Source organism: Aotus nancymaae, unplaced genomic scaffold (assembly GCF_030222135.1).
Source record: "Aotus nancymaae isolate 86718 unplaced genomic scaffold, 86718_ANA_hifiasm-v0.15.2.pri h1tg000002l, whole genome shotgun sequence".
Classification (NCBI taxonomy): Eukaryota; Metazoa; Chordata; class Mammalia; order Primates; family Aotidae; genus Aotus; species Aotus nancymaae.
Window position 1 is genome coordinate 63,279,261 of NW_026988413.1, and position 27,409 is coordinate 63,306,669.

A 27,409-nucleotide genomic window follows, 5' to 3' on the forward strand; every position below is an offset into this window, starting at 1 on the left:
AGAAAAATATATTGAAATATTTGCCACATTATCAGCTTGACCTGTCAGCTGCAGCTTTTGCTGGGGACTGTGTCACAGCTGAGTTCTCCCTTTGCCCAACACTGCTTCCTAGCTTTCCTCCCACTGGGCTGATTCCAAGAACACTCTCTTACAAGCTAATATTCATCTCAGAGTTGGCTTCTGGGGAAACTCAACGTACAACAAAAGTGTTGGAAGTGGTAAGTACAGTTCTAGATCCATATCCTTCTCTTGCAATGTGATGACTTCTGGGTGGTTCTGATTGGTCCATTTTGATCTAGTGTTGGTGGAAGAGATTGTCAAATAAACGCACATCATCTTTCCAGAGCCTGTCCCAGAGAAGGAGTCCACGAGGCATTCCCTAGTTGAAGAGAGGCCTTAGAAACCAACTTTGGAATCGTTAAACTTTGGAACAGTTAAGTTGTGAAGTGTCACATCCTTGCAATGTGTGCTTATACTTCGTTTTAAATCTAAGTCCTTATAGAAATAATCCTTGCCGGGCCCGGTGGCTCACGCCTTTGGGAGCACTTTGGAAGCACTTTGCGAGGCCGAGACGGGTGGATCACAAGGCCAGGAGATCTAGACCATCCTGGCTAACACAGTGAAACCCCGTCCCTACTAAAAATACAAAAATTAGCCTGGCGTGGTGGCACACGCTTGTAGTCTCAGCTACTCAAAAGTCTGAGGCAGGAGAATCGCTTGAACCTGGGAGGCAGAGGTTGCAGTGAGCAGAGATGCACCACCGCACTCCAGCCTGGGCCACAGAGCCAGAATCCATCAAAAATAAACAAACAAGCAAACAAACAAATAGTTCTTCCCAAAAATGTTTTCAAAAAAGACAAAAACAAATTCATAATCTCATCCATCTTCTTTAAATGCCAGAGAATTTGAAAAACAAAGAAACAAAAAATAACTCAGTCTACTTAATTTTTATTTTCTAGATAGTGGAAATGTTCCCAAATAATCCAGATAATCTTGACTTTCTTCCTCGGCAATTATTTATTTGTCAAATATTTACTAGTTATATACCTGCACTATTCACTCTAGTAGACTCAAAATCTAGTCTGAAAAAGAGTAAAAATAGTAAAAAGATATTATGAAATAATTATTACAAAATTCATTTTGTGAATGATTTTGCTATAATTTCTGGTGATTCTACACTGAAAGCCCATGGCAAATATAAATGATAATGGCCTTTTTATCAATAGACACAGCCTTGTTTGTAGAAAGCCTCCAGGTACACATGTATTGTAAATTTTACTAACTTCAATGGACTATTTTCTACAGATTTTTTTTTTTTAATTTCAAGGGGGAAAAAAAAAATCCCAACCAGTTACTGATAATTCAGTTATGTGCTGTAGATTGCTTTAACTCTGAAGAGTACAAAGGATACCCTTCAGCCCCTCGGAGTCCCAACCTATGTGGTTTCCTCTGCAGAAGAGGTTGGATCGTTGCCAAGGGGCACTGAGCCAGTGCAAACCAAGTGGGTCTAAACATTGCTACAGTACTACATTTTGACACTTATTTGCTACTGTCGAGTATCTTTAGCACTGGAGTGATTTATATAAATTGGAATGGTGGATACCTATATAACATAAATTATTACCTTTGCATACATAATCCCCTTATGAATTATACATTTTATAGAGATATAAAGAAATATCAGTCATGTAGATAATATCTAATTTTATAATGTATTCAAATAACTTTATTTTAATAAGATAAATTTATATTTCATAAAAATTTACTTTTTAAACTAATTAGCACATTTCATGCATGGAACATAGCCAAAGAAAGATTTGCTTAAAATAGTCACAGCAGGAAGTTATGCTATAAGAATTTATTTTAAGCAATGATCTAATACACTCAGTTCAGATAAAGGGACTTTTTCTTCCAATCCCTGAAGGCAGGGAACAGAACAAGAACAAATTCCCTTAAAAGTATGAATTGCTTTTTAATAGTATACTAAAACTGAGACATATTAGGAAAAAATGCCTTTTAAGCTATGTAGCATCTCTTAAAGCAAAATTGCAAAGTTAACTAAGATTGTTTTTCCCTTGGCCACTTTCACAGAATATGTTATCCCCTGCTAAGATATTAACTGAAAATTAAGATTTTACTTGATGCCATCAATTGGTTCTTACTAGGAGTATGAGTACTTTTAAAAGGAATTCCTGAAGAAAAAATACAGTCTTAAGAAAAAATGGAGTAGAGCTATAATGTTAGAATGGAGGACGAACTTTCAAATTCTAGTACATAATCAACTGCTTATTTTATCTTACTCTAAACAATATCCAGGCTACAAGACAATGAACTTTTTTAAAGATAGTCATGAGTTTCTTACTGTGTTCGGATTAACAGAAGTCAAAAACAATTGCTAGCAGTATTTTAGCCCTCACTTTTTCTTCTAAAAACACAGATTACATGAAATGTATACATATACGTTTGCAGAAATTATTTCTTAAGTTTGAGCATTTGTAAGAAATAACTTTTTCCTGTGGTAGGCCTTAAAAATGTGTGAAAGAATGACTTAAAAGTTAGTTGATTTAAACCCAAATACCATTGTTCTATTTCAGGAATTAATTAAGTAATGTTAGCACATATGAAGATAAATGTTTTGTGCAGACTAAAGCCCTGAGAACAGATAATTCTATAATAATGGAGCAGCTGATATAGTAAATCTCACAATTAGAGGTTGTTAAAGTGGTCGTTGTAGATGAATACTGTATGTAGCTTCCAAGTCCAAGGTCCTAGGATGGCCTGTAAACAATTCTCTTTGAACAAGAAGAACTCAATATTAGCAACTATTGGCTTTAACTCTTGCAATTGCTCCTAGTCTTTTTTTCTCAATACTTCTGAAAAAGATGGGTTAAAAAGACAATAGAAGATGCTTCATAGATGCAGAATAGATCTGATGTTATGTCATCCTATCAGTCATGCAGTCTCTTCCAGTCTTAGCATCTATCTCTGCTTGCATAGTTATTGACGTTTGCTAAAGTACTAGTTAATAGATAATGTCTAAAGTGTGGCACCCTTTCCTCTGGGTTTCATACTGGTAGTTGAAAATGTAGGACATGGTAGTAATTGCCTTTTGAATTTAAAATTACTAGTGTATATATTTTTTTCATGGTGAAATTGTGTTAATGAACCTATAACTGGGGTATTATTTAGCTTTACTGGCTGACAGTGATTGACTTGTAGGAGAAAACCGTTCAGATGTGAAATGAGAGTGTGAAAAAAGTAATGATATTTGTTACTATAGCCACATCATCAGTTGAAAGTATGCTTATTTGTGAACTGAAAGTTAATAAAATTTAATTTTACAATTGTTATAGATAAAAATATTCATTCTTGATGTATATAACTAATTTGTCATTTCTTCAATCCAAAACTTTGCATTTCCATTATATAGCCTAGTGCATATCAATTAATTTTGATGTTTTTCATTTATACTTTCAAAGCTTTTATTATTATATTTCTTCACTCTTAATAAAGAACATGCATATGTACTTAAATCCATAAAAATACAGAATGTGTATCAGAGGCAATATATTCCTTAAGTATGTTACTTTTTGACATGTACATGATATACTGAATTGGACACTGAGTCACGTAAAAGAAAGCAAAACTAAATAGGAGAACAGAGATGAAAGTAAATGAATGTAATCAAATGTATATATACATATACTCACCTTCTTAAAATTTTTGTTTATGTCAACCAGACTGAGTAGAAAGATGTGATCTTTGGCTCCCAAGAGCAGCCTGCCTCTTTCCTCATCTAGCAGAAGAGTTTGAAAATCCAGTCCTTCTGATGAACCCAAAAAGGGAATACAGCTATTTGAAAGCAGCAAGTCTATGGAAAGCAAAAAAGAAAAAGAAGAAAAGAAGAAAGAAAGAGAGAGAGAGAGAGAAAGAAGGAAGGAAGGAAGGGGAGAAAAAAAGAAAGAAAGAAAGAAAGAGAGAAAGAAAGAAGGAAGGAAGGGGAGAAAGAAAGAAAAAGAAAGAAGAAAGAATAAAAGAAATGAAAGGAAGAAAGAAAGAAAGGAAAGAAAGAAAGGAAAGAAGGAAGGAAGAAGGAAAGGAAGCCAGAAAGAAGGAAGGAAGGAAGAATTATTAATAGGCAAAATATTTACTTGCCTAAATATACATATTGTCCCACTTTGTAAATGAATACATACAGCATAAAAGCAACAATATAACTATATGTAATTACAATTTTCAACATGATTTAGAAATAGATATAATAAATTATATTTGAACTTCAACACAATATTTATGTATGAAAATACACAGTATCAAAATATATAAAACATGTAAATAAACAAAAAATTAAATACAAAATATTTTACAATCATGTGTTCACATTTTAAATTATAATTTAGAGCATCTATCTATGTTAATATTATCAAACCTATAAAATTAATCAATGTATACCAAGTAAACATCAAATCAAGTGTGTCAAAAATCTCTTAGCATCTGTCCCCTACTTTTTAAAAAATACGCTTCATTTTTTGGAGTGGTTTTAGGTTCATAGCAAAACAGAGGGAGATACAGAGATTTCCCTTATACCTCTTGCCTCACACATGCATTGCTTCTCCCATTATCAACGTCCTCCACTCAGTGGTACAATTGTTACAATCAATAAACCTACATTGACAAATATTAATCATCCAAACTCCATAGTTTATGTTAAGGCTTAATTTTGATGTTGTGTGTTTTATTGATTTAGACAAAGAAATAATGACAAATATCAACCATTGTACTATCATATAGAGTATTTCCACTGCCCTAAAAATCGTCTGCGCTCCACCCATTCATCCCTCTCCCCTACTGCTCCCTCTGGCAATCACTAATTTTTCTACTGTCTCCAAAGTTTAGTTTGTTACAGGATGTCATATATGTAAACATACATTATGGTGCCTTGCAGATTGGCTTCTTTCACTTAGTAATATGCATTTAAGTTTGCTCCATGTTTTCATGACTTGATAGCTCATCCTTTATTAGTGCTGAGTAATATTCTATTGTCTGGAGGTACCACAGTTTATTTAACCTTTTACCTACTGAAGGACATCTTCATTGCTTCCAAGTTTTGGCAAGTATGAATAAAGCTGCTGTAAACACCTGTGTGTAGGTTTTTGTGTGGATATAGTGATATGATTTGACTGTGTCCCCACCCAAATCTTACATTGAATTGTAGCTTCCATGATTCTCACATGTTGTGGGAGGGACTCGGTGAAAGATAATTGAATCATGACGGTGGTTTACCCCATACTGTTCTCATGGTAGTGAATAAGTCTCATGAGATCTAATGGTTTTATAAGGGGAAATCCCTTTTGCTGGGCTCTCATTTTCTCTTGTCTGCCACCATGTAAGATGTGCATTTTGCCTTCTGCCATGATTGTGAGGCTTCCCAGCCACGTGGAACTGTGAGTCTATTTAACTTCTTTTTCTTTATAAATTACCCAGTCTCAAGTATGTCTTTATCAGCAGTGTGAAAATGGACTAATACGCATAGTTTTCAACTTTTTTGAGTAAATATTATACAAAGGAGAATGGTTGCTGGGACTTCTGTGTAGGTTTGTGAGAAACTGCTAAATTGCTTTCAAATGTCTATACCACTTTGCATTTCCACTAGCAATGAATGGGAATTTTTGTTGCTCCATATCTTCATTAGCATTTGGTGATATCAGTGTTTTTGATTTAGGTCATTCCAATCGATGTGTAGCAGTATCTTATTGTTTCAATTTGTATTTGGTTGATGACATATGATATGGAGTAGTTTTTCATATGCTTATTTGCCATTCGTATACGTTCCCTGATGAGATGTCTGTTAAGATCTTTTGTCCACTTTTAAAAATTAGGTTGTTTTCTTATCATTGAGTTTTAATAGTTCTTTGTATATTTTGGATAACAGTCTTTCATCAGATATGTCTTTTGCAAATATTATCTCCAGTCTGCAGCTTGTCTTTTGCCTATCTTACTTTTGATAGTATTAGATTGATGCCTATGTTGGAAGAATTAAAAATTTTCTATTTCTGCAAAAGAACCTGAATCCCAGAAAATGGATTCTGAAAGAGATATGACCCTGAACCAATAATCCAGTAGTGATATCAAAAATTTAATGCTAGAATGGATCTTGAAATCAAATCAATGCAAATCCATAATTATATAAATGGAGCCATTTAATCTTTTTGAGGTGAAATCACCTGCCCTAAAATCACAAAACTATGTAGCCACAAAGCTGATAATTGAATAGGAGTCCCCAGTCTTCTTTTTCTTTGTTTTGACACTTCTCTTTAGGTCCCAATTCTTTGTTTTATTTATAATTGTGATATGCACAGACTCCTATAAGTTATCCAGATCCTTTCACTAGATTCTATAATCAAGTACTTTCAATATTATCTTATTTTTTTAAGTCCTAGAATACTGAATGCTGATAAGGTAATAATACTCATCACTTTATTAAAGCCCATTATATACTATCAGACTTTCAACCAATTCATTATTTAAAAGTAGCTCATTATTAATTGATGAGAAAGATTAAAAAGAGATAATATCTAGGTAATGGGCAACAATATAATTCTAAAAAGTATCATGACAGTTTTAACCTCTGTAAAAAGGATATTTCAGTCCCTTAAATATAATGGCTATGTATTCCATTTATCAACAATGGGCTTTATTATTATTTTATATTTTTTAGCATTTTCTTTCTTCTTTTTTTCTACTTTATAATGGTTAAATGTTATTTCCCTTAGTTTCTAAGCTGCATTTTGTCTTAGTTCTTACAAAGCAAAAGGCAGTATGTTGAAGAAGTCATGATATCTGAAATCTCCAATGAGCGTGGCTTTACCGAACAGAAATGTCTTATTAACATTAATGGATCATGCTTTGTGTATATTGGATAGAAGTCTGAAATTGATACTAATTATTTCTTCATTAGGTCAAATATAACCTTAATCATTTTTCAGACCAGAGACCCAATGATGTCATATTTTTTAGCACTACATATTGCTGGGATAATATCCAACAAACATGCCATACTGAGTGTAAAGTAGAACTGAGAAGAATGGAACCAAAACAAAAGCTAAACAAATATAATCAAAAGCCTTAACAAGAAAATGGATTTCACACAAACCTTAATTCAATCAGGCAATTCCGTGTCTTCCATGCAATTTCCCTTATTCAACAAAGACTGAAATTGGCAAAATCAAAAGTATGTTTATTTTGATCCAACTAGTAGAGGAAGTAGTTTATATAATCTAAATCCTTATTGTTTCAAGTGCCTATGAATAATATTCAATTATTTTTAAACTTGTATTACATTGTTAATTACAAAATGAAATATTACTTTTCATAATGAGTAAGAGTATGAGCTTTAGGTCAAGGCCACCAGGGCATTATCCTGGCCTCATAACTCATTGGCTGTGTAATCTAGAATGAGTCACTTAACCTCTCTGTGCCTCAGTTTTCTGATCTATAAAGTGAGGATAAAAACAGAAACAATGTAATATAAGCATGTTGATGTGAGGAATAAATGAGTTAATATGTGATCAGCATTATGAATAGTGTCTGGCACATAGTAAGTGCTATGTAGCTATCAGCCATTATAGTGATAACGATGTATTTTTAAAAGTCTATACAAAATGTATAAGAAGGAAATCATGATATTTCTCAACTCATCTCTTGATGATTCAAATAGGTAATTTATATAAAGTTCTTAGAGCCATGCTTTGTAGATAGGAAAAGTCAGTAAATATTATTTTGAGTATGATTATTAAATTCTGCCTTGGGCCAAATAAGATATATTTTAAAAGCATATATCTTATCTTCCATTAAATCAGAATTAGTAAGATGAGACACCTTCTCTGCATTTTTCATGATGATGGAATAATATTAATATGATATTAAATGCACAAATATTTATAAGCATTTAGTGTGTGTTAAGTGTTGAGTACGGTGTTAAGGTTGTGGGATTAGTGAGCCTTGTTTGCAAGGGGCTCAGAGATCAGTGTGGGAACAGATATGTATATAAAACACAACATCTGTGAAATAAATTATAATACAAGTGTATATGTTAAATCTTTAAAATAAATAATTATACATCACCTTCTAAAAGGAGGTGATATTTGAGCACAGTCTTGAAAGACAGATATAATTTTGAGAAGAAACATAAAGAAGAATTTGTTCCAGGTAGAATGACACTAGGCTGTACAGGGCACATGTTACTTTAGGTCACACGTACATACTACACTTTTAATATGTCTCCTACCTTAGAGTGTGACCTCTGTCAGGGTAAAGACCATGTTATCTTTGAATTTCCAGCACCTAGCTCATAATCTGAGACAAATTCAGTGCTTAATAAATATTTGTAGAACTGAAGAAATTTGCTGTGCTGAAAAATAGGAAATACCTGGGGTGGAAAGAAGTGAGACTAGACATAAAGCCAGCATCTAGATGATTACAGGCTAAGATGGCAAGCTGAAGAATTTGGTTATTATGTAGATGGTCGGAAGCTATTAAAATGTTTTATTCAGAAAAGTGGCAAAAACCATAGCTGAGTGTTACAAAGATAAGTCTCGCTAAAGTATTCAACATGGATGAGAATGGGGAAAGGTGGGGTCAGGAACACTATCCAGAAGGCTCTGAAACATGGTGAGTCCCTGATTATGGCAATGAGAGCAAGAAGATGGTTAAGAGCTGTGTATGTCACTTTTTGTCTTTACTTATACAGTGAGAAAAGAAATATACAGTTGACACAGTCATTTGCTGCATTTTCTTTCATCATAACCAATTCTATGGGATTTAGTTTGAAACCAACTTGACAAGAAAAAACAGCTGAAAAAATAGTGACTAACCTGGGGTATTATCATTTCCAAATGACTTAATATTGCCCTGTGACAATGCTAGCAGTAAAACGATTAAACGTCCTTCAACAATTCGTTGTAGCCAAATTAAATAATTAGACTTAGGCATTACATATGAAAATTTCTTAGGCTGACGCACACGTTATGAAAAGACTTTGGGACAGGGATTGGAACAGGTTCTCTTTTCCAATCAGCTTATCTTTCTTGCATTTCTGCCAAATCAAGCAAAGTCATTTCTGTTTCCACAGGATTATCAACCAAAACAAAACAAAACAAAATAGCAATTTTAGAGCCTGTATCTTAACACATGAAGCTAAGACTCTCCGTGGATTTCATAAATCAGAAATGGGTGCTGACTCTGCTGGGTTCAAACTCATCAAAGTTGAAGACTAATAATTTGACAATATACTTCAGAGCTTTAAAAAAAAATTATCCTAAACTGAAATTTCTTGGGCATGTGATTTTTGAGACTGCCCATAGTTTTAAAGCTTTTTGGACAGGAACTTTATTTTTTTATTATTTCCCTTGTGTAAAAAGGTGAGTGTGTTGCTTCACACGTGCCATTGAGAGGAGACCAGCTCTGTGCTTGGTTAAACAGCCCCACCCTTCCTCGGGATGTCAGCAGCACTTACCTCTATGTCCTAAATGACTCCTTTGTTCTATCTCCCTAAACCTTTGACCTAAAACACCATAATTCTTCCTTCTCACTGTTCTGTTCAGCAGTGCATTCTCCTATTACCTTGTTCCCAGTTTGTAATCTTAATTACCCAGATGTTCAAATTCCCACTTTTGTGCTAGCAACACACTCTTGGAAAAATCTATAATCTCATTATTTCTAAACTTAATGAAGCAAGAACATGATTTTTCATTTATCTACTTGTTTAAATATAGAAACCATTGCATATTATGGATTATGATGGACAGATGACACAGAGAAGATGTTCTTCAGCCATTATCACTAAACCACCATGGGACAATGGAATGGTTCTGAGGATTCAATTTCCTATAAACAACATGAAATTTTCACATTTGTATGTATGTCTACAGTTTTTAAAGTGTTTCTGCACTTGTCTTTATTAACATCTCTTGATGTCTTACCAGAAGTCACAGGTAAAATTATGTTTCCCACATGCAGTCAATAATCATATCTAAAATAATTTCTCATTGCCAGTGCAAGAAAGTGAGTCACTACCCTCCTAAAATGTGATATTTGCAGGCTAATGTCACACCTAAGAACACCAGGTATCTGCACGTGCTGGGAAGACAATGATTACAAGTTTGACACACTTCTGTCCTCATGGAACTCACAGCCTAGTGGAGAGGAAATACTCATCCACAACAAAAATGAAAATACACTTGTGACAAAAGACAACCATACTTAAAGTAGTAGCCATTAAATATCTTTAATAGTAAAATGGAAATATCTTTTTTTATCTATATTTCCTTTAGCAAGCCTAATAATGCTACCTCAGTTTTCTCATCTCTAAGTGTAGGTAGAGAAACCAAATGAGTTCCATGGTATTAAAATCTTATTATTTAATTTTGGTAAAATTAGGTATATATCAAATAACAAACTATCATTCACCTGTTTTTCTTTTTGAGACAGAGTCTTACTCTGTCACCCAGGCTGGAGTGCAGTGGTGTGATCTCAGCTCACTGCAATCTCTGCTTCCTGGGTTCAAGCGATTCTCCTGCCTCATCCTCTCAAGTAGCTGGGACTACAGGTGTGCGCCACCACGCCTGGCTAAATTTTGTATTTTTGGTAGAGATGGGTTTTTGTCATGTTGGCCAGGCTGTTCTCGAACTCCTGTCCTCAAGTGATCCACCCGCCCTGACCTCTCAAAGTGCTGGGATTACAGGCATGAGCCATGACACGCAGCCTCACCTATTTCCTCCTGATTGCTGCCCTGGTTCCTAGGAGCAAATAGTGTCTAACCTTTGGGAAGAACAGAAATACAGTATAAAGCAATTAGAGCTAAAGAATTATCTTACTGGTACTTCTGTTTGACTCACGTTACCAATTCGGTGAAGTGCAGAATGGTTAAGCGGGCTTCAGATTATCAATTTACTCTCACTGGTGGAGCCCAAAAACAATGAATCTCCTAATTGATAGCCACATGCTCCCCTATTCGAGGGGAAGGCTAAGAATTAGGTAATCTCTGCTCTTATTTGAAATACTTTTGTTATAAAAATAATTCTCTGTATCTCCCTTTTAGTGTCCCTTAATACAATTGTTCATTCAGCCTGAAGAAACATTTGACCCGATGGTCTATATTCTTCCGCTTCACCCCAGAAAGGAAGGGAGTGGTGAGTCATATTGAATCTAATAAATTTAGGATTAAGCAACACAGACTTCCTCAGTATTTGAATGTTAAATGAACAAGATCCTATAACCCTGAAATCCTGCATTTATTGCCAGAGTTCCCGAACTGGGTGGAGCTGTCAGTTTCTCTCACGAGAAGACTACATAGCTAAAAAAAATAAATAAATAAGTTTTAACTGGAAGGTTTTTTTTTTTAAAAAAACAAATAAGGAAAACAATATTATGAAAGACAGAAATTAATGGGAGTAAAAAGAAAATCAGCTTTGGAGAAACTTAAATTCCAATCTAAGGAGTAAAATTCCTCAGCAGAGAAACTTTACAACTAAAAATAGATCCAGATCGAAATATAGTCACCTTTCCCTGCCATCTCAGGATATCCAGCACAAATTCTTACCCTAAGCACTTTTCTTTTTCCTTCAGGAAACAGCAGTTTTATCAGTAGGTCTATTCTGAGGTTTCTTTAGTATAGTCAGATCTCCAATGTATTCTCTACAAAGCTGTCTAAGTAAAGAAGTTTCTCTTTAAGGCTTTCAGCATCCTTTCTACTTCTGCCTTCCCCCTAAATTCAGCATTTCTCCCCGATCTCTAAACTCCCAGGACTTTTTATGCTGACCTAGTATCACAGGATCACTTCTGTGGAGTGCCTTCAAAGCTTCTTCCCATAAAATTCCAGAAATACTACATCTTTTTGTCCAAGGCAAGGCACAGATTCTCCCTTATATTTAACACTGAGAAAATTAACTCATCTTAACTTGGCATCAGCTGACTTCCAATAGGTGTTCTGAGGCTTGAGATCATGTGAAAACATTCTGATTATCAAGATAATTCATAATTCACCTCTACCAACACAAAAATACCAGTGCTTCTCTGCTGTGTTCATTTAGTCTCCAAAGCTAATCGTTCAAAGCAGATAAAGAAAAAATATTAAACCTAAAAGCCCTACAAAAAGTACTTCAAAATTGCGGATGTACATTACGTTATCATTACGCTCTCTTAGACATCATTATGCTATCCACGCTAACCATTATCCTCTTGCAAATGCAAGTTTAAGTCAAAAAGAACAAAAATCAAATTCTCTTGCTCTTCTGTGATGGAAAGTTAGAGATCATTCTGTTCCTTAGGTCTTAGAACATTATCTATGTCAATAATAAATCAGATGATGTCACATAGGGAAACATAAATTAGAAACCAATTAAGCCTATTATATCATAGGGTCCGTGTTCTTGCCAGGACAGGATGTGGAGTGGGAGTGTGGCAATTATACACAGTCACATTTCTGACACATCCATACTTTTAAATCACATTTTGTTCTTATTTGGCCAGATTTCAATAGTGGATGTTTTATATAATCCATTATTGTGAGATTTATGACTTAAGGAGTAATTTTTACTTTGAATGAGTCCTTTTAAATTTTCAAAAGCTTTGCTGTGATCTTTTTTCTTATTGACCTGTAATAAAGGTTAGCGTTATAAATATCTAGTACATTCTTATTGACCTGTAATAAAGGTTAGCGTTATAAATATCTAGTTACCTATTGTAACATTCCAGAAAAGCAATGTTACAATAGAATAAACCTCCTGATAAAAAGTTGAGATTATCATTCTGAGAAAGATTGATACTACTTTGACAATTGTTTTCATAGCTTCTTTCAAGGTATTCAGATTTCCCCTTCTTCAAGTTTTAAAGAATATTTAAAATTAAACACCATGTCACAAGTATTTCGTATTTGTTTCAATCAAGCATGTAAATTTAATGTAAAATACCTGAGAAGGTCTTAATACAACATGTATTACTGACTCTAAATAATAGACAAATATGACAATATGACAAGAGCAAGTAATTCCTGAAGCTAAGATCACTACAAATTAAGGAATAAAGCAAAAAGTTATGTGTGTGATATAAAACAGATAACATTATTTTATAATAATATTGTTTTATAAAATTAATTCTATTAATTAAAGTCAAGTATACATATATAAAAAAATGCTAAGAGGCATATGTGAAACTTTTCAATTCTGACGAAAGTTACAGTTGAGATGTCTCATGCCAGGTGTATTAGTCTGTTCTCACGCTGCTATGAAGAAATACTTGAGACTGGGTAATTTATAAAGAAAAACTAGTTTAATTGACTTACAGCTTTGCATGGCTGGGAGGCCTCAGGAAATTTACACTTATGGTGGAAACCCACTCTTCACATGGCAGCAGGATGGAGAATGAGTGCAAGCAGGGGAAATGCCAGATGCTTATAAAACCATCAGATCTCATGACAACTCAGTCACTATCAGGAGAACAGCATGGGGGAAACTGCCCCCATGATTCAAATAACTCCCAACAGGACCCTCACAGGACAAGTGGGGATTGTGGGAACTACAATTCAAGGTGAGATCTGGGTGGGGACACAGTCAAACCACATCACTATTTGAATTTCCAAGCCTTTGAATGTGCCTTCTGTTTTTTGGAAGCTGTTCAAATCATATCCTCTCTTTTGCTATTATGAAATTTAAAAAAGTTTGCCAGAATACACACACACACACACACACACACACACACACACACACAGTTGATCATACTGGACAGTCAATGTGACATTTTATCTAAAATTGATTTTTCATAGATTCAGGAAAATTTCAGTTTGACTTTTGATCTAGAACAAACAAACATCAATAACCTGTGAGATTTTTCTCTGGATGAAAGTTCTTTAATCATTTGCCCAAGGAGTACTATGCTGATAGAGATGGCAGATAATTTGCATCAGAACTTGCACATATATGTTCAAGATGGAGATTTAAAAATATCATCAAAGAATACTGTTCTCCTTAATTTCAGGTAGTATTTAGTGGGTATAAGCAATGAAATAATGCATTCCATTTATACATCATCTCCCTTACATAGTTCCTCTAAAATGTTAGTTCTTTGCTGATAACTTCAAAATAGATATGTACAACCCTGTCATCTCTCCCAAGTGTTCCAATTTAGAATTTGCCACAGCCTGCTAGGTATTGTCAATTTTTCCTCCAATCATCTGATCTCACTGATATGAATGACTTCAATGAGATGATCTAGACCCAGTCTCAATATTTCTGAATTACTTTTACTTTTTCTTCCTTACTCTTCTTTCTCCCATTTACATAATCCATCTCTCTAAGTCTAACTTCCCTCACACAACATGCTGCTAAATTTAAAGCTGTAAAGGTTCTATCAAGCAAATTTTTTATTCTCCCTTCTTGAATATTTATTCCCGTTGACAGCCATATTACTACTTCTCTAACTTACCCTAACACATTCATAAATTGTCTTTTGCTACACCAGCTCTCCCACCAATCTCTCCCACCTGATGCTGCCTATTTCATGTTCCCCAATCACAATCAAATTAGGTCACTGACATGATAAAAATTCTCCAATACCAACATATGCTTCATTTAACAAATTTTAGATTCCCTTCAATGCTTAAAGTTCAATGTCATATCCAAACTCTCCTAAATTCTTTTAAACATTTGGCTTTATTTATACTATGGCACTCATCTTTTTGCAGTTATTTTGTGGATATATTTTGTCCCTTAAAAACACTGGAAGCCCTTGAAGATAAGAATAATATCTAAATCGTTGCTGTATTTCAACACCACTTCTTAGAGATAAGTCTAATAAAGTTTTAACTACAGTATTTTAAACTAATGATTCTTGTTTGCCTTGGTTTATCTACCTTCTATCTAAATCAGGATTTATTACAGTCTTAGTAATAATGTAGAGAAGTTAATATGCTATTTAGAGACTCAATTTTGTAATAATGTTTTGCAGTCACAAGGGGTTCCTTTGTTATCTCTATATGCTCACGTGTATTGGTGGGATCTCTAGAGCATTACTTTTCAGGATGTAACATGCATTCTAGGATTCTTGTTAAAATACAGATATTTTTATTTAGAAGTCAGGAAGCATATCTGAAATTCTGCATTTCAAACAAGCTTTCAGATTTTGCTGATACTACTGCAGCTTGAACCATACCTGGGGTAGAAAGGTTTAAAACACACTGTGGCCCTATTATTCTCGGCTTGCCTGCATTAAAGAACTGAATTCCTTCATTCTTCCTCACACTAGTGTTTCTCTCAAACCTTTACCTCATGGTGTGTGTTAATTTATGCAAGGTGGCCTAAGTATTTTTTTTTTCCTTTTACAATTCTAAATTGGTCAAGTGTGTATAACCCTAACTAGCTTATTCCTTAATTGCTAGAAGTGATAAATGACCTGCTTAAACCAATGATATATAAGCTTTTTCCCCTCAGCTTTTTTCATACAAAGAAGTGAGGTACATTAATTTAATAAGCATTTACTTGGAAAAAAGGTGCCGAGATGAGGATCCATTGTAGACTTTCATTTCAGACATCTTTGCTGTTATCAGTGGTAGCAAAAATTCTACCCAAGATGCTTAACTACAATTATATTTTTAAAGACCTTAAGTTTTCTTTATATATGATTTCAATTAATGTAAAAGTATATATTGTCTGCCTTTGAAATCTGTCACAACCTCCATTTCGTGGTTTGTAACATCTGAGGAACTTTCCCATTCATTATTTAATTTGATCGCCAAGAAGAACTTTACTTCCAAATAAGAAAACCTAGACTCAGAAAGACAATTACTCTAATGGTGCATAGACAGTTCATGTACAGAAAGAGCTCTGTCCTGTCTTTATATTCTAATTCTAAGCCCCATCATCCATTATAGCTATATTTTATATTTTAATGTTTAGCATTACTTAGATAGACAAGACTATTTTTCAAAAGATCTCTACTTATATTTCCACTGAATATTCCAATGACAAGTTCATTTCTATTGCTTCTTCCACTTCACTATTCCATCGGGATTACCGAAATATTTATCTTAACTTCCAAATTATATCTGGCTCACCGTGGTTTTAGTCAAATAAACCCCTTTATGATTATCTTTATAAGTAAAAACCACTTTTGTTCTAATTTATGGCTCTTTTGAATTAATAGGATTAAAGCAGTATGTTTAAAGGATTCTTACAAAAATGCAAACTGTGTATTAGTAGTTCTTAAGAAATGAGAGAAGTGTTTGTCATCTCTTTGGTTCAAAAAAGACCCAATGACATTATTTTTAAAACTGTAACTGAATTTATATTTATACACATGTACTGAAAAGTCTCACTGTGAAAATGCCTTAAATAAAGCTCCAGAAATTAGAGTCAAATTTTGGGAAGTTGAATTATGAAATGAGAAGTTGTACATAAACTTTTATCTCCTCAATAATTTATAGAATAGTAAACCAATTGCATACAAGATCTATTCAAAAAGAGTGTTTTCCACCAAAAGATAGTTGATTGGACTTCATCCCAGCCAAAAGTGTCTTTAGATAAACTATGTCCTTTCTAAAGTTATTCCCATATTTATGCAAAAACAAAGGTGCAACCAAAGTTCCTCAAAGCCTAACTCTCTTTTACCTGCTAGGAGTTCACAGATGATCACTGTAGCCCTTAGTGAGTTTATCTATCGTCTTAATTTCAGGAAGGCTTCATGTATGTTTGTATGGCAATACTGTATCATATATTACTTTATATTATTGGGTAACTTCCACCACTCTGTGAAGCTCCAAAGACCAATAATGTTTAGAACTATGTTCCATATGCAATGTTAAACAGATTTTAATTATTATTAAATAAAGGGGTTGTGTACAGGTAAGTTGTATTATTAGTAAAAACACTATTGAACTAAAAAACAGTGGGCATAGATCCAAATATCAGTGTTTTTTTTAAAAATTATCTACTTATGTGACCCTAGGGTTATTATTTAATCTTTCTGGATTTTTGTTTTCAAATATTTATATATTAATCTTCTAAACATATATAATGCCTATGGTCTGTATCATTATATCACACTTAAACATATTCCTTCTTGAACTCTTTTTTATGTTTAACCTAGCTTCCCCTCTAGACAACAGTTGCAAATATATATATATATATTATGCAAAATAAGCCAATTTTATTAATACATGTTCTAAACATACCCTGCTTTTAGAAAAAATAATCTCATCAATACTTTTTTTTTTTTTTGGAGGGAAGATATGGATAATTTTGGATAAGCTGATTTTGAAATGCATTTGGAAAATTCAGGAGAATATATTTAGTATGCAACTGAAAATATGGGTCTTTGCCCAGGAAACACTGAGCATAGAGGTGGTAATGGAAGCTATGAATATGAATGAGATCACTCTGGGAGGTGGGAGAAAATAGGAAGGCCAAAGACAGAACCTTGGGGGAAAACCTAAATTCTGCAGAAGAAAGAGGAAAAGGAGCAAAGGGAGAGGTGAGAGGAGAACCAGGAGAGACAAGGCAGAAGGTGTCTGCAAGCCACAGTTAACGAAGACCTTCAGACTGAGCATATAGAAGGCTACTGCCAACGTTAGGGAGAGAGGGTCATTGCTAAAGGAGGGAAGAGGCCAATTAGAGTGGGCTGAGGGAGACCAGGGCTCAAGTAAATGGAGTCCTCTTTGAAGGACTTTAGTCATGAATGAGGAAGGAGATAGGGCATTTAGCACAATGAAGGATGGCTCTCACTTCTAAAAAGGATTTTTTAGAAACAGGGACACTTGAACAGATTGAAGGAACAAAGACAAGAAAATGTTATTAGTCAGGAATGAAGGGGATGGAAGAAACAGGAGAGGGATGTCAGTTTCTAAAAGGAGGTGAAGATTGGGGGAAGCAGCAGAGGAAGGAAAGAGGCTGAAGAGAAGCACTCCTGTTGGTGTGCAGGAGGGCAGACGGAGGGGCTCCCATGGGGGGATTATCTGCATGTCTCCTGTATCATCAATTATTCTTCTCCTAGATTATTTCAATTAAAAGATAAATATGCTGTTATTTCTTGCCTCTAAAAGAGTCTCTCGATTTCTTTCCTCCTCCAGCTAATGCTTATGTCACAATTATCAAAAATATCCTTAAGAGAATTATCTATAGTCAATGTCTTCAGTCCCATGCTGTCAATATACATCCTTATCAGGCTTTGGCTGGCATACTCAGACACTGCTTTTATCAAAGTCAACAATCAGCTCACTTAAATTTAATGTTACTTTTTACTTGTCATCTTTCTAGACGCATTAGCTGAATTTGACACCACCAATTATCTCTTGCCTTTTACTTTTTTCGTTTAACATCTTCTATACTATAACTCCTAATTTTTCTCCTATATATGTGGACATTTGTTTTCAGTTCACTTTGTAGTTAATTATTCCTTTCTCCAATCTCCTGACTTGATAGTATAGCAGAAGTCAATTATTTGAATTCTCCTTCATCCCTTAATTATTTCACAGTCTTGTAGATTTAAAAATGTCTGTAGGTTAATGACAAAATGCATGTCTCCAATTGACATCTCCGTGAACTTCAGGGTTATATATGTACTCAAATGCCTCCTTGGCATCTCACTTAGATATCTAATAGCCTTCTCAAACAGAATATGTCCACATGCTTTTTTCCACAAAACTACTTCTTCCACAATATTTCCCACTTTAATTAATAGTAACTCCACCTGAAGACCAGGAAAAAAAAAAAAACCCACAAAAACCATGGAGTCACATTTAACTTCTTTCTCACTTTGTATTCAGTTCATCAGCAAATCCTGTTGGCTATATTGTAGTATTCTCTTCTCCTGCCTCTCCACTCCTATTACTTTGTACTGCAGACCATTAATTCTCACATGGATTATTACAACAGCCTCAGACTTGGCTCCCTATTTCTCTATCTCTTTCTACCTGTGTATTCTCAGCACAGAAATCAGAATGATTCTATTATTCTGACAGTCAGATCATGTCAGACTGTGCTCGAAATTCTTCAGTGGAATCCCATAATACTCAGACTAAATGCCAGCAGTAGATCTAATCCCTCCTCCCTTCTGTTAATTCACTATTTCGTCAATTTCTTCTTTCTCCTATCCCACGGTTTGTTCAGCCATACCATCTTAGGATCCTTAAACATGCCAGACACACTTTCACTCCAGGGCCTTTGCACTTGATGTTCTTTCTGCAAAAATATTCCAGATATCTGCATGACTTGCTTAAGCATTTGTGAAAATCATTCTCTCAGTGAGTGCTTTCCTGACCACAATATTTGATTACTACACTCCCACAACTACTGCACTCCCTTTCTTGATTCATCTTTCTCCATAGTGATTCTCACTTTTTTCTCGCTAAACAATTCACTGCTATATCATACTGAATCCAGATAACATACATATTATTAGGCAAGTCAAATCAAACAAGTTAGATGAGTCAAATAACTGAAATCTCTACTTGAGACACATGCTAAATTTCACAGCTAAATAATTTGTAAATGTAGAAAAATATATAGCCTTACCCACTCATTTTTTAGAAAATTCTAACAAAACAAAGAACCATTCTATCAGGTAAATTAACCCCTAGTTGTAAAATAGGCAGATAAAAATTCAAAAGGAAAATTTGAAGTTTTTCTTGTCATTGAAAACACATGTAAGAAATTTTGAAGATGTAAAATGTAATTACTACTATTAGAAGTTATTGAAAATAGTTTGCTGCCAAATATACAATGGTGAAAACTTATTTTTTTTATATTTTGAATTTATGCTCTTGAAAATGTAATGTTTTCCTCAAGGGCATGGTGAGTTGACAATAACATGGGCCTTGAACTAGACACATGCATGCACACAACTTGTTTCTACTATTTAATAGCTTTTTGCTTTTGGGTAGGAGATTTAGATTCTAAACCTCATATTTCTTATCTATAAAACAGGTATGAAAACAATGGGTATGAAAACATTGTTGACACTTACACATGATAAAGTCTGAATAGGGTAGCTGGGCCCAGTCATTCTCCGGCTTTGTAGTTTCAATAGGACCTATAACCTATTATTTGAAATAATATTCACCTATTTGTTTCCTTGTTTACTGTTTGTCTCCCTAACTGAAAAATAAGTTCAAATGAGACAGTGACTTTTATCTAAAACAAATGCCTGGTAAATAGTGATTCCTTATTACATATTTGTAGAATGGGTGAATATATGGTAATTATTCAATGAGTTATTTTCCTTGCTGATGACTTACACTTATCTCATCTTCTGGCGTTTTCCAAACAAATAATGTTACAGACACCAGTGATTTCTGAGTATAAATATCCCCAACACATTCAAAGTCCTTAGTGATGATTGTGAGATAGAAAATATTTACATTGTTGTCCAATTTAAGAAGATCATCTCTCAAAAATTATTTTTACAATTGCAGCATAAGCTGTAGAAGTCACTATTGAGAAGCCCAATTTGCAGGGCAATATTTATGTAATAATCATATAATATGAAATCTGGAAATATAGAGCATTCTGACCTCCATGATTCCTTACTTATTATACAAGAAAAAATATCGGTAGGCATAAATATGCAAGAATTCACAACATGAACTGAAGGGAAATTTCTTTGTACAACAATAGAACCAAAGAAGCAAGCTCCTATGGATTCAGAGGTTTTAAGCTAAGTCTTTATTAAAGAGCATTCTTTGGATAAAATGGTTGTTACAACTGTATTGTTCTTAAGAAATCCTTTAAAGAATCCTTCAATAGGCTGGTGGCTCAGGCCTGTAATCCCAGCACTTTGGGAGGCCAAGGTGGGCCAAGGCGGGCAGATCACGAGATCAAGAGATTGAGACCAGCCTGACCAACATGGTGAAACCCCATCTTTACGAAAAATATAAAAATTAGCTGGGCGTGGTAGCACACGCCTGTAGTGCCAGCTACCCAGGAGGCTGAGGCAGGAGAATTGCTTGAACCCAGAGGCAGAGGTTGCAGTGAACTGATTGCACCACTGAACTCCAGCCTGGCAACAGAGTGAGACTCCATCTCAAAAAAAAAAAAAAAAAAGGAAAAGAAAAAGAAAAAAATAATTCCTCCATATTACCTTGCAGCTTTTCCAAGCAGCTAACTCTACTACTAGAGATATTGCCTGCATCTTTGGTTTAAAATGAGAGGTCATGAATTATGAAAAGCAAAGCTGATTTTATGTTCATAAAAGTTAATTATTTTTAAAACCAAAATCAATTTTTTTTATTTTGGCTGATTATTTTTAACCTCACTTAATACCAGTGTGTCAGTGTGCAAGCACAGCATTTCAGACTCTCAATACTGTCTAAGCAAACGATAGTACCAGCTGATCTCAAGTCAATAAGTGGTCACGAGAGAAAAACAGAAAATGCCAACGCGATGTTGTGATTCTTATCTCAGAAGCAGGAATGTGGTAGATAAGCAATTTTCCCCACCGTAACACAAAATTAACAGTAATTTTTGTGTCACAGCTTTTTAAAATTCAGGAATAGGCAACTTTTACAAGGTGGTATGTCAGGATTTGAGCTACCTTCCTTCTAAAGTACTTGACTTTATAAAGAAGAGGTGGATAGAAAAACTTGAAATTCTTGGAAGTGAATGGGAAATATATGCTTCATAGTGTTGCACAACTGATGATTTCTAAAATGAAGACCCTGCATTCCATAAAATGGTTGAGAAGACACGTGTTGTGAGCAGGAAAGGATTATCAATAATTCTCTTAGCAAAGCTGACTACTCTATTATTAGCATACAACCTAGGAGTGTTGGTGAGCTGGTTGGGACGTGTGTGCTGAGGGTGTGTTGGGAGATATCTAGGATTTCTGTCCTGCATTCAGTCTCTGCTACTGATTACCAGCCTTTGATATGTAGACATTGTAAAACATCTGAAAAAATTATAAATTTGAAACAAATACTGAATAAAAGAAGCATCAAAAGAGTAAACCTTTTTGCATTTAATCTAAGAGAAATGAATCAATTCTCCTTATATATAAGAACAAGGTGCTGAAGGAATGAAAATTTAGAGAAAGATAAGTAAAAGAAGATTATTAATTCTTATAGAGTTGGCTCTAAGGCCAAAAACATACATTAACACAAGCTATTAGTTTCAGATGATAATTTATACATTTGAGTTAATATTGAGAATCACTCTTCTATGAAATTTGATTATGAAGACAAGTTATCACAATCTACTTTAAAAAAGTAAGTTTAGCAAAGGGCATAAAATCCCGCAAAAATCAAATAATCTCTTTTGACTTCCCAGTGATTTTAAAGAGTACATGTAATCTTCTTCAACCCCATTTAATGTTGACAATTGAAAATCACATAATCAGTTTCAGTCAAATATCTACATGATGCTTCTGTAAATTTATTCACTATGACAGGTAAGTGCCTCAGGAAAGAAATACTTATGTTTACAGTGAGAGAGGCAGGGTTAGAATCTCAGGCTCTAAGTACCCTGGGATTGATCCAGGAGTTGAGCCATCAACTAAATTTGTGACCTTGGCAAATTGCTCAATTTCTTATACATAGGAAAGGGATGATAATACCCATCTCACAGCATGGGAATGAGATAATTCACATACAATCCTTATGCCAATGTTTTGTTCATTATGAATCTTCAGTGAATATTATCCATTATTAAAATTTATTTGCAAGTGTGATTTTTTTTTGCATTATCCACATTTGTCAATGCAGTTTTTGTGATATTCACTGTAAGAAACCAGAGTTTCCCTTTGTATGTCTTCAATTCCTTTAGTTCAAACTTTCCATATCCTTTTTTAATTGTTTGGCTTTTGATATTTGCTTTCTACTCCTTTTCTTGTTTAGGCAATTTTATATATAGGCAAATGGACAGACCTTATGCAACTTAATGAGTTTTGACACATCTGTACACTTGGGTATTCAACATCCCTATCAAGATAGAAAATACTTCGATACTCCCAGAAAATTTCCTCTCATGCCCCTCTCAGTCAATCCTCTCTGCTCCCCACAAGAAAGACAACTGTTCTAATATTTTTAAACCATTGATTAGTTTTACCTGTTCTGGAGCTTCAAACGAATGGTAAGTGCATATTTAATAGTATAAGAAACTGCCAAAAATTTTTCCATCTCTCTCATTAGCAGTGCTTGTGAGCTCAAATTGTTCCACAGATTTGCCAATGTTTGATCTAGTCTGTGTTTCATGTTTTTAGTTATTCCAACAGATACGTAAGAGTATTTCATTGTAATATTAATTTGTATTTACCCAATGACTTATGAGGTCCAGTATTTGTATGTGTTTATTGGCCATGTCTATGTTTGTGAAGTGTCTGAATAAGCATTTTACCCTATATAAACTTATTTTTTTATTGTTTCAAATAAAGATATATATATAAACAATTTTAATATATGTGTATATTTATAAACATGTATACACATGTGTATTTATATATTTACATACATATATAAATACATGGATGTATATACATATAAATTATTTTATATATATGTATGTATGCATGTATGTATTCTGTATTCAAGTCTTTGCTCGGATATGTTTTGTGAATATTTTGTAGCTTCCCTATTCCTCTTCTTAATGATGGCATTGGTAAACAGATTTTGTCTTACTTTTGCTGAAAATCTAGTTTAAAAAGTATTTATGGAAATTTGTTTTTGTGTCCTAAGATATTTTTGCTTACTCTGAGGTTCCAAATATATTATTCCATGTTATATTCTAGAAGCTTTAGAATTTCAGCTTTCACTTTTTGGTCTATGATCCATTTTGAATCATTTTTATGTATGATATGGAGTAAAGATTGAAGTTCATTTTTTTCCATGTTGATATCAAGTTGTTCCTGCACCATTTGCCTTCCACACAGATTTGCATAAGTCTCTTTTATAAAAAGGAGAAGATTATATAAAGTTTAGTTGTGGCTGATTGTGTTTTATAGTGATATCCACAATACCTCCCATGCCATAGCTCCTTACATATGTGACTTTGACACTACTATCACTGAGAAGCACAATCTTTGTGCTCTCCTTTTAAAACTTAGTGAGGCTTTCTCACATTTCAACCAATAAAATACTCTGGAACTAATTACATATAACTTCTAAAGCTAGGTATAAAAACGTAATGCAATTTCATCTTTGTTTGTTTTCATATGCACTTGAGGCCCTGAACAAGCCCAAACTACCCATGTGAAAAGAATCCCTCAGAGAAACCTGAGGTTACATAAAGGGAGACATGCCAGCCAGATTCTTACTGTTAAAATTCCAGCAATTGTTGATTACAACTCCATTAAAGAGTACAAACCAGAATCACCCAGCTAAGCCTTTCCAAATTCTTGACCCAGAAAAACTGATAGATATGGTAATTGTTGTTTTATTAATGCAATTAGTTTTATGATGGCTTGTTATACAGCAACAGTTATCCAAATTACACTTTGGTTTTAGAAATGGGCACTGATGTAACAAAACCTAAAATCCGTGGCTTTAAAGATTATCTTTTGGCCAAGTAAGGTGGCTCACTCCTATAATCCCAGCATTTTGGGAGGCTGAGGCAGGCAGATTGCTTGAGCCCAGGAGATCAACCTGAGCAACATGGTGAAATACCGTCTCTACAAAAAATACAAAAATTAGCCATGCCGGAGGACTCATGCTCGTAGTCCCAGCCACTCAGGAGGCTGAGGTGGGGGGATTAGTTGAGGCTAGGAGGCCACGGCTGCAGTGAGCCAAGATCTTGCCACTGTACTCCAGCATGGGAGATGGAGCAAGAGTCTCAAAAAAAAATTTTTTTTTAAACAATAGAGCTTCTAAGAATTTAAAGATATTCCATGATAGTCACACAAAGAGCATAAGGAATACAAAAGAGCTTTCTAGATATGGCTTTGGTTTAATGGAATGTATTTTAAATTGATACGTAAAAAACTCAAGCGTTCTTTATATTGGATGATTCCTATTTCTCTCTCTTTAGGTTTACTGAATGTTCTTCTGCTATCTCCAATCTGTAATTCTTGCAGTAAATTTTTAATTTCAGATGTAATTTTCATTACTAGAGTTTTCATTTAATTTTTTATACATTTCAATTCCCTGTTGAGATTCCATATCTGCTTATTCCTTTTGATACCATTTTATTTTACATTCTTGAACTTATTTATAATAGTGATTTTGAAGTCTTTGTCTTCTAATGTGAACATCTGCATCAACTCAGATTTGCCTTCCATAAACTGTATGTTTTCTTATTATTGTTAAATTTTTCTGTTTCTTTGCATGCCTAGTAATTTTTATTGTATCTGGACATTATGGACACTAAATTGATGAGGATAGGGTTGACTTGGGTTTTCTTACTTTAAAAATTGTTGAGATTTTTCTTTCTGGCAGATATTTGAGTTTACTGGAAGATCAGTTCGATCCTTTTGAGGCTTATTTTCATGTTTTTAAAGAGAGGACTAAAGTATCCGTTACAGTAGGAATAGAACAGCTGAGCTCTTACAATGTGAGCCTTGTAAATTTGTTTAAGGTCTTCATAGATGCTTTATGATAGATCTTTGTCAGATGCATACTTCGTAACAATTTTCTCTGATTCTGTTGGTTGTCTGTTGACTCAAGCCTGTTTATTCACTGTCAACTGTATGTTGATAGTTTATTTTGCTGTTCAGATGCTCTTTAGTTTAATTAGATCCCATTTGTCAATTTTTGCTTTCATTGGAATTGCTTTTGGCATCTTCATCATGAAATCTTTGCTCATGCCTATGTGCTGAATGGTATTGCCTAGGTTGTCTTCCAGAGTTTTCATAGTTTTAAATAAACAACCCCACTAAAAGTGGGCAAAGGACATAAACAGACACTTTTCAAAAGAACACACACATGTGGCCAACAATTATGTGAAAAAAAGCTCAACATCACTGATCATTACAGAAATACAAATCAAAACCACAACAAGATACCATCTCACACTAGTCAGAATTGCTATTGTTAAAAGGTTAAAAATAACAGTTGCTGGCAAGGTTGTGGAGAAAACGAAATGCTTATACACTGTTGGTGGGAGTGTAAATTAGTTCAACCACCGTGGAAGACAGTTTTGCAATTCATTGAAGATCTAAAGGCAGAAATACCATTAGACCTAGCAATTCCATTAGTGGGCATATACCCCCAACATATGTCATTCTGTTATAAAGACACATGCATTTGTATGTTCATTGCAGCACTATTAACATTAGCAAAGTCATGGAATCAACCTAAATGCCCATCAGTGATAGACTGAACAAAGAAAACGTGGTACTTATATACCCTGGAATACTATGCAGCCATAAAAAATGAGATCATATCCTTTGCAGGGACTAGGATAGAGCTGGAGGTCATTATCCTTAGCAAACTAATGTAGGAAAAGACAATGAAATACCACATGTTCTCGCTTATAAGTGGGAACTAACTGATGACAACACCTGGTCACATAGATGGAGACTATCAGAGGGTGGAGGACGGGAGGAGGGAGAGGATTTAAAAAGTAACTAATGGGTACTAGGCTTGATACCTGGTTGATGAAATAATCTGCACAACAAAAATCCATGACACAACTTACCCATGTAACAAACCTGGGCATGCACCCTTGAACTTAAAAGTTAAAAAAGCGACCCTTGCAGTATGTCACCTGAGTGCCCCATGTTTTAGTGAAGTTTTAAAATTCTGAGTGGGCAGAACTCCTATATCATTCAGCACTCTCTGACCTTCAAAATTTCAGCTCAATATCTCAACTCAGCTCACAAATTCCCATTTGCCCAAACCCTTTTGGAGTCCCACCATTAAGTGGATTTTTTTTATTTATTTATTTATTTTTTTTTTTAGAGATAGGGTCTTGCTTAGTGATGCAATCCTAGTCATTGAAGTTAAACTCCTGGGCTCAAGCGATCCTCTTGCTTCAGCCTCTTGAATAGCTGGCATTATAGGCATGCACCACTGGTGGCCTCTTTCTTTCATCTTTGCTGCCTATTGCTCAATGTTTAAGAATAGTTGCTTCATGTAGTTTATCTAGTTGAATAGTTGTTTATGGCAGGAGGTATAATTCGGTACTATTTACACTGAACTGGTTAAAAGCCTTGACTGTGTCTTTTATTTAGAGTCTAAACCTTATCATAACTGGTAATGTTCATTTGAAACTAAGATAATTATAGGGGAATGACAGAATATTGAATATATCTGTAATTAAGAAATGGATGACACTTAACACAGGTTTTAGTTATTGATTATTGCCAGGCATGGTGGCTAATGCCTGTAATTCTAGCACTTTGGGAGGCCAAGGTGGGCGGATCATTTGAGTTTAGGAGTTTGAGACCACCTGGCCAACATGGTTAAACCCTGTCTCTATTAAAAATACAAAAATTAGCC

General features: G+C 34.4%; 1 protein-coding gene across 3 annotated transcripts in view; it reads right to left on the reverse strand.

Annotated features, from left to right (window-relative positions):
- The window catches only part of SEMA3D (semaphorin 3D), a 202,114-nt gene that overhangs the window by 110,940 nt on the left and 63,765 nt on the right, over window positions 1–27,409 (reverse strand). For all 3 annotated transcript variants that reach the window (XM_012461247.3, XM_064375140.1, XM_064375150.1), the window contains one exon: window positions 3,711–3,871. In XM_012461247.3, coding sequence (XP_012316670.1) covers window positions 3,711–3,871 — 161 coding nt within the window. The remainder of the gene's footprint in view (window positions 1–3,710; window positions 3,872–27,409) is intronic.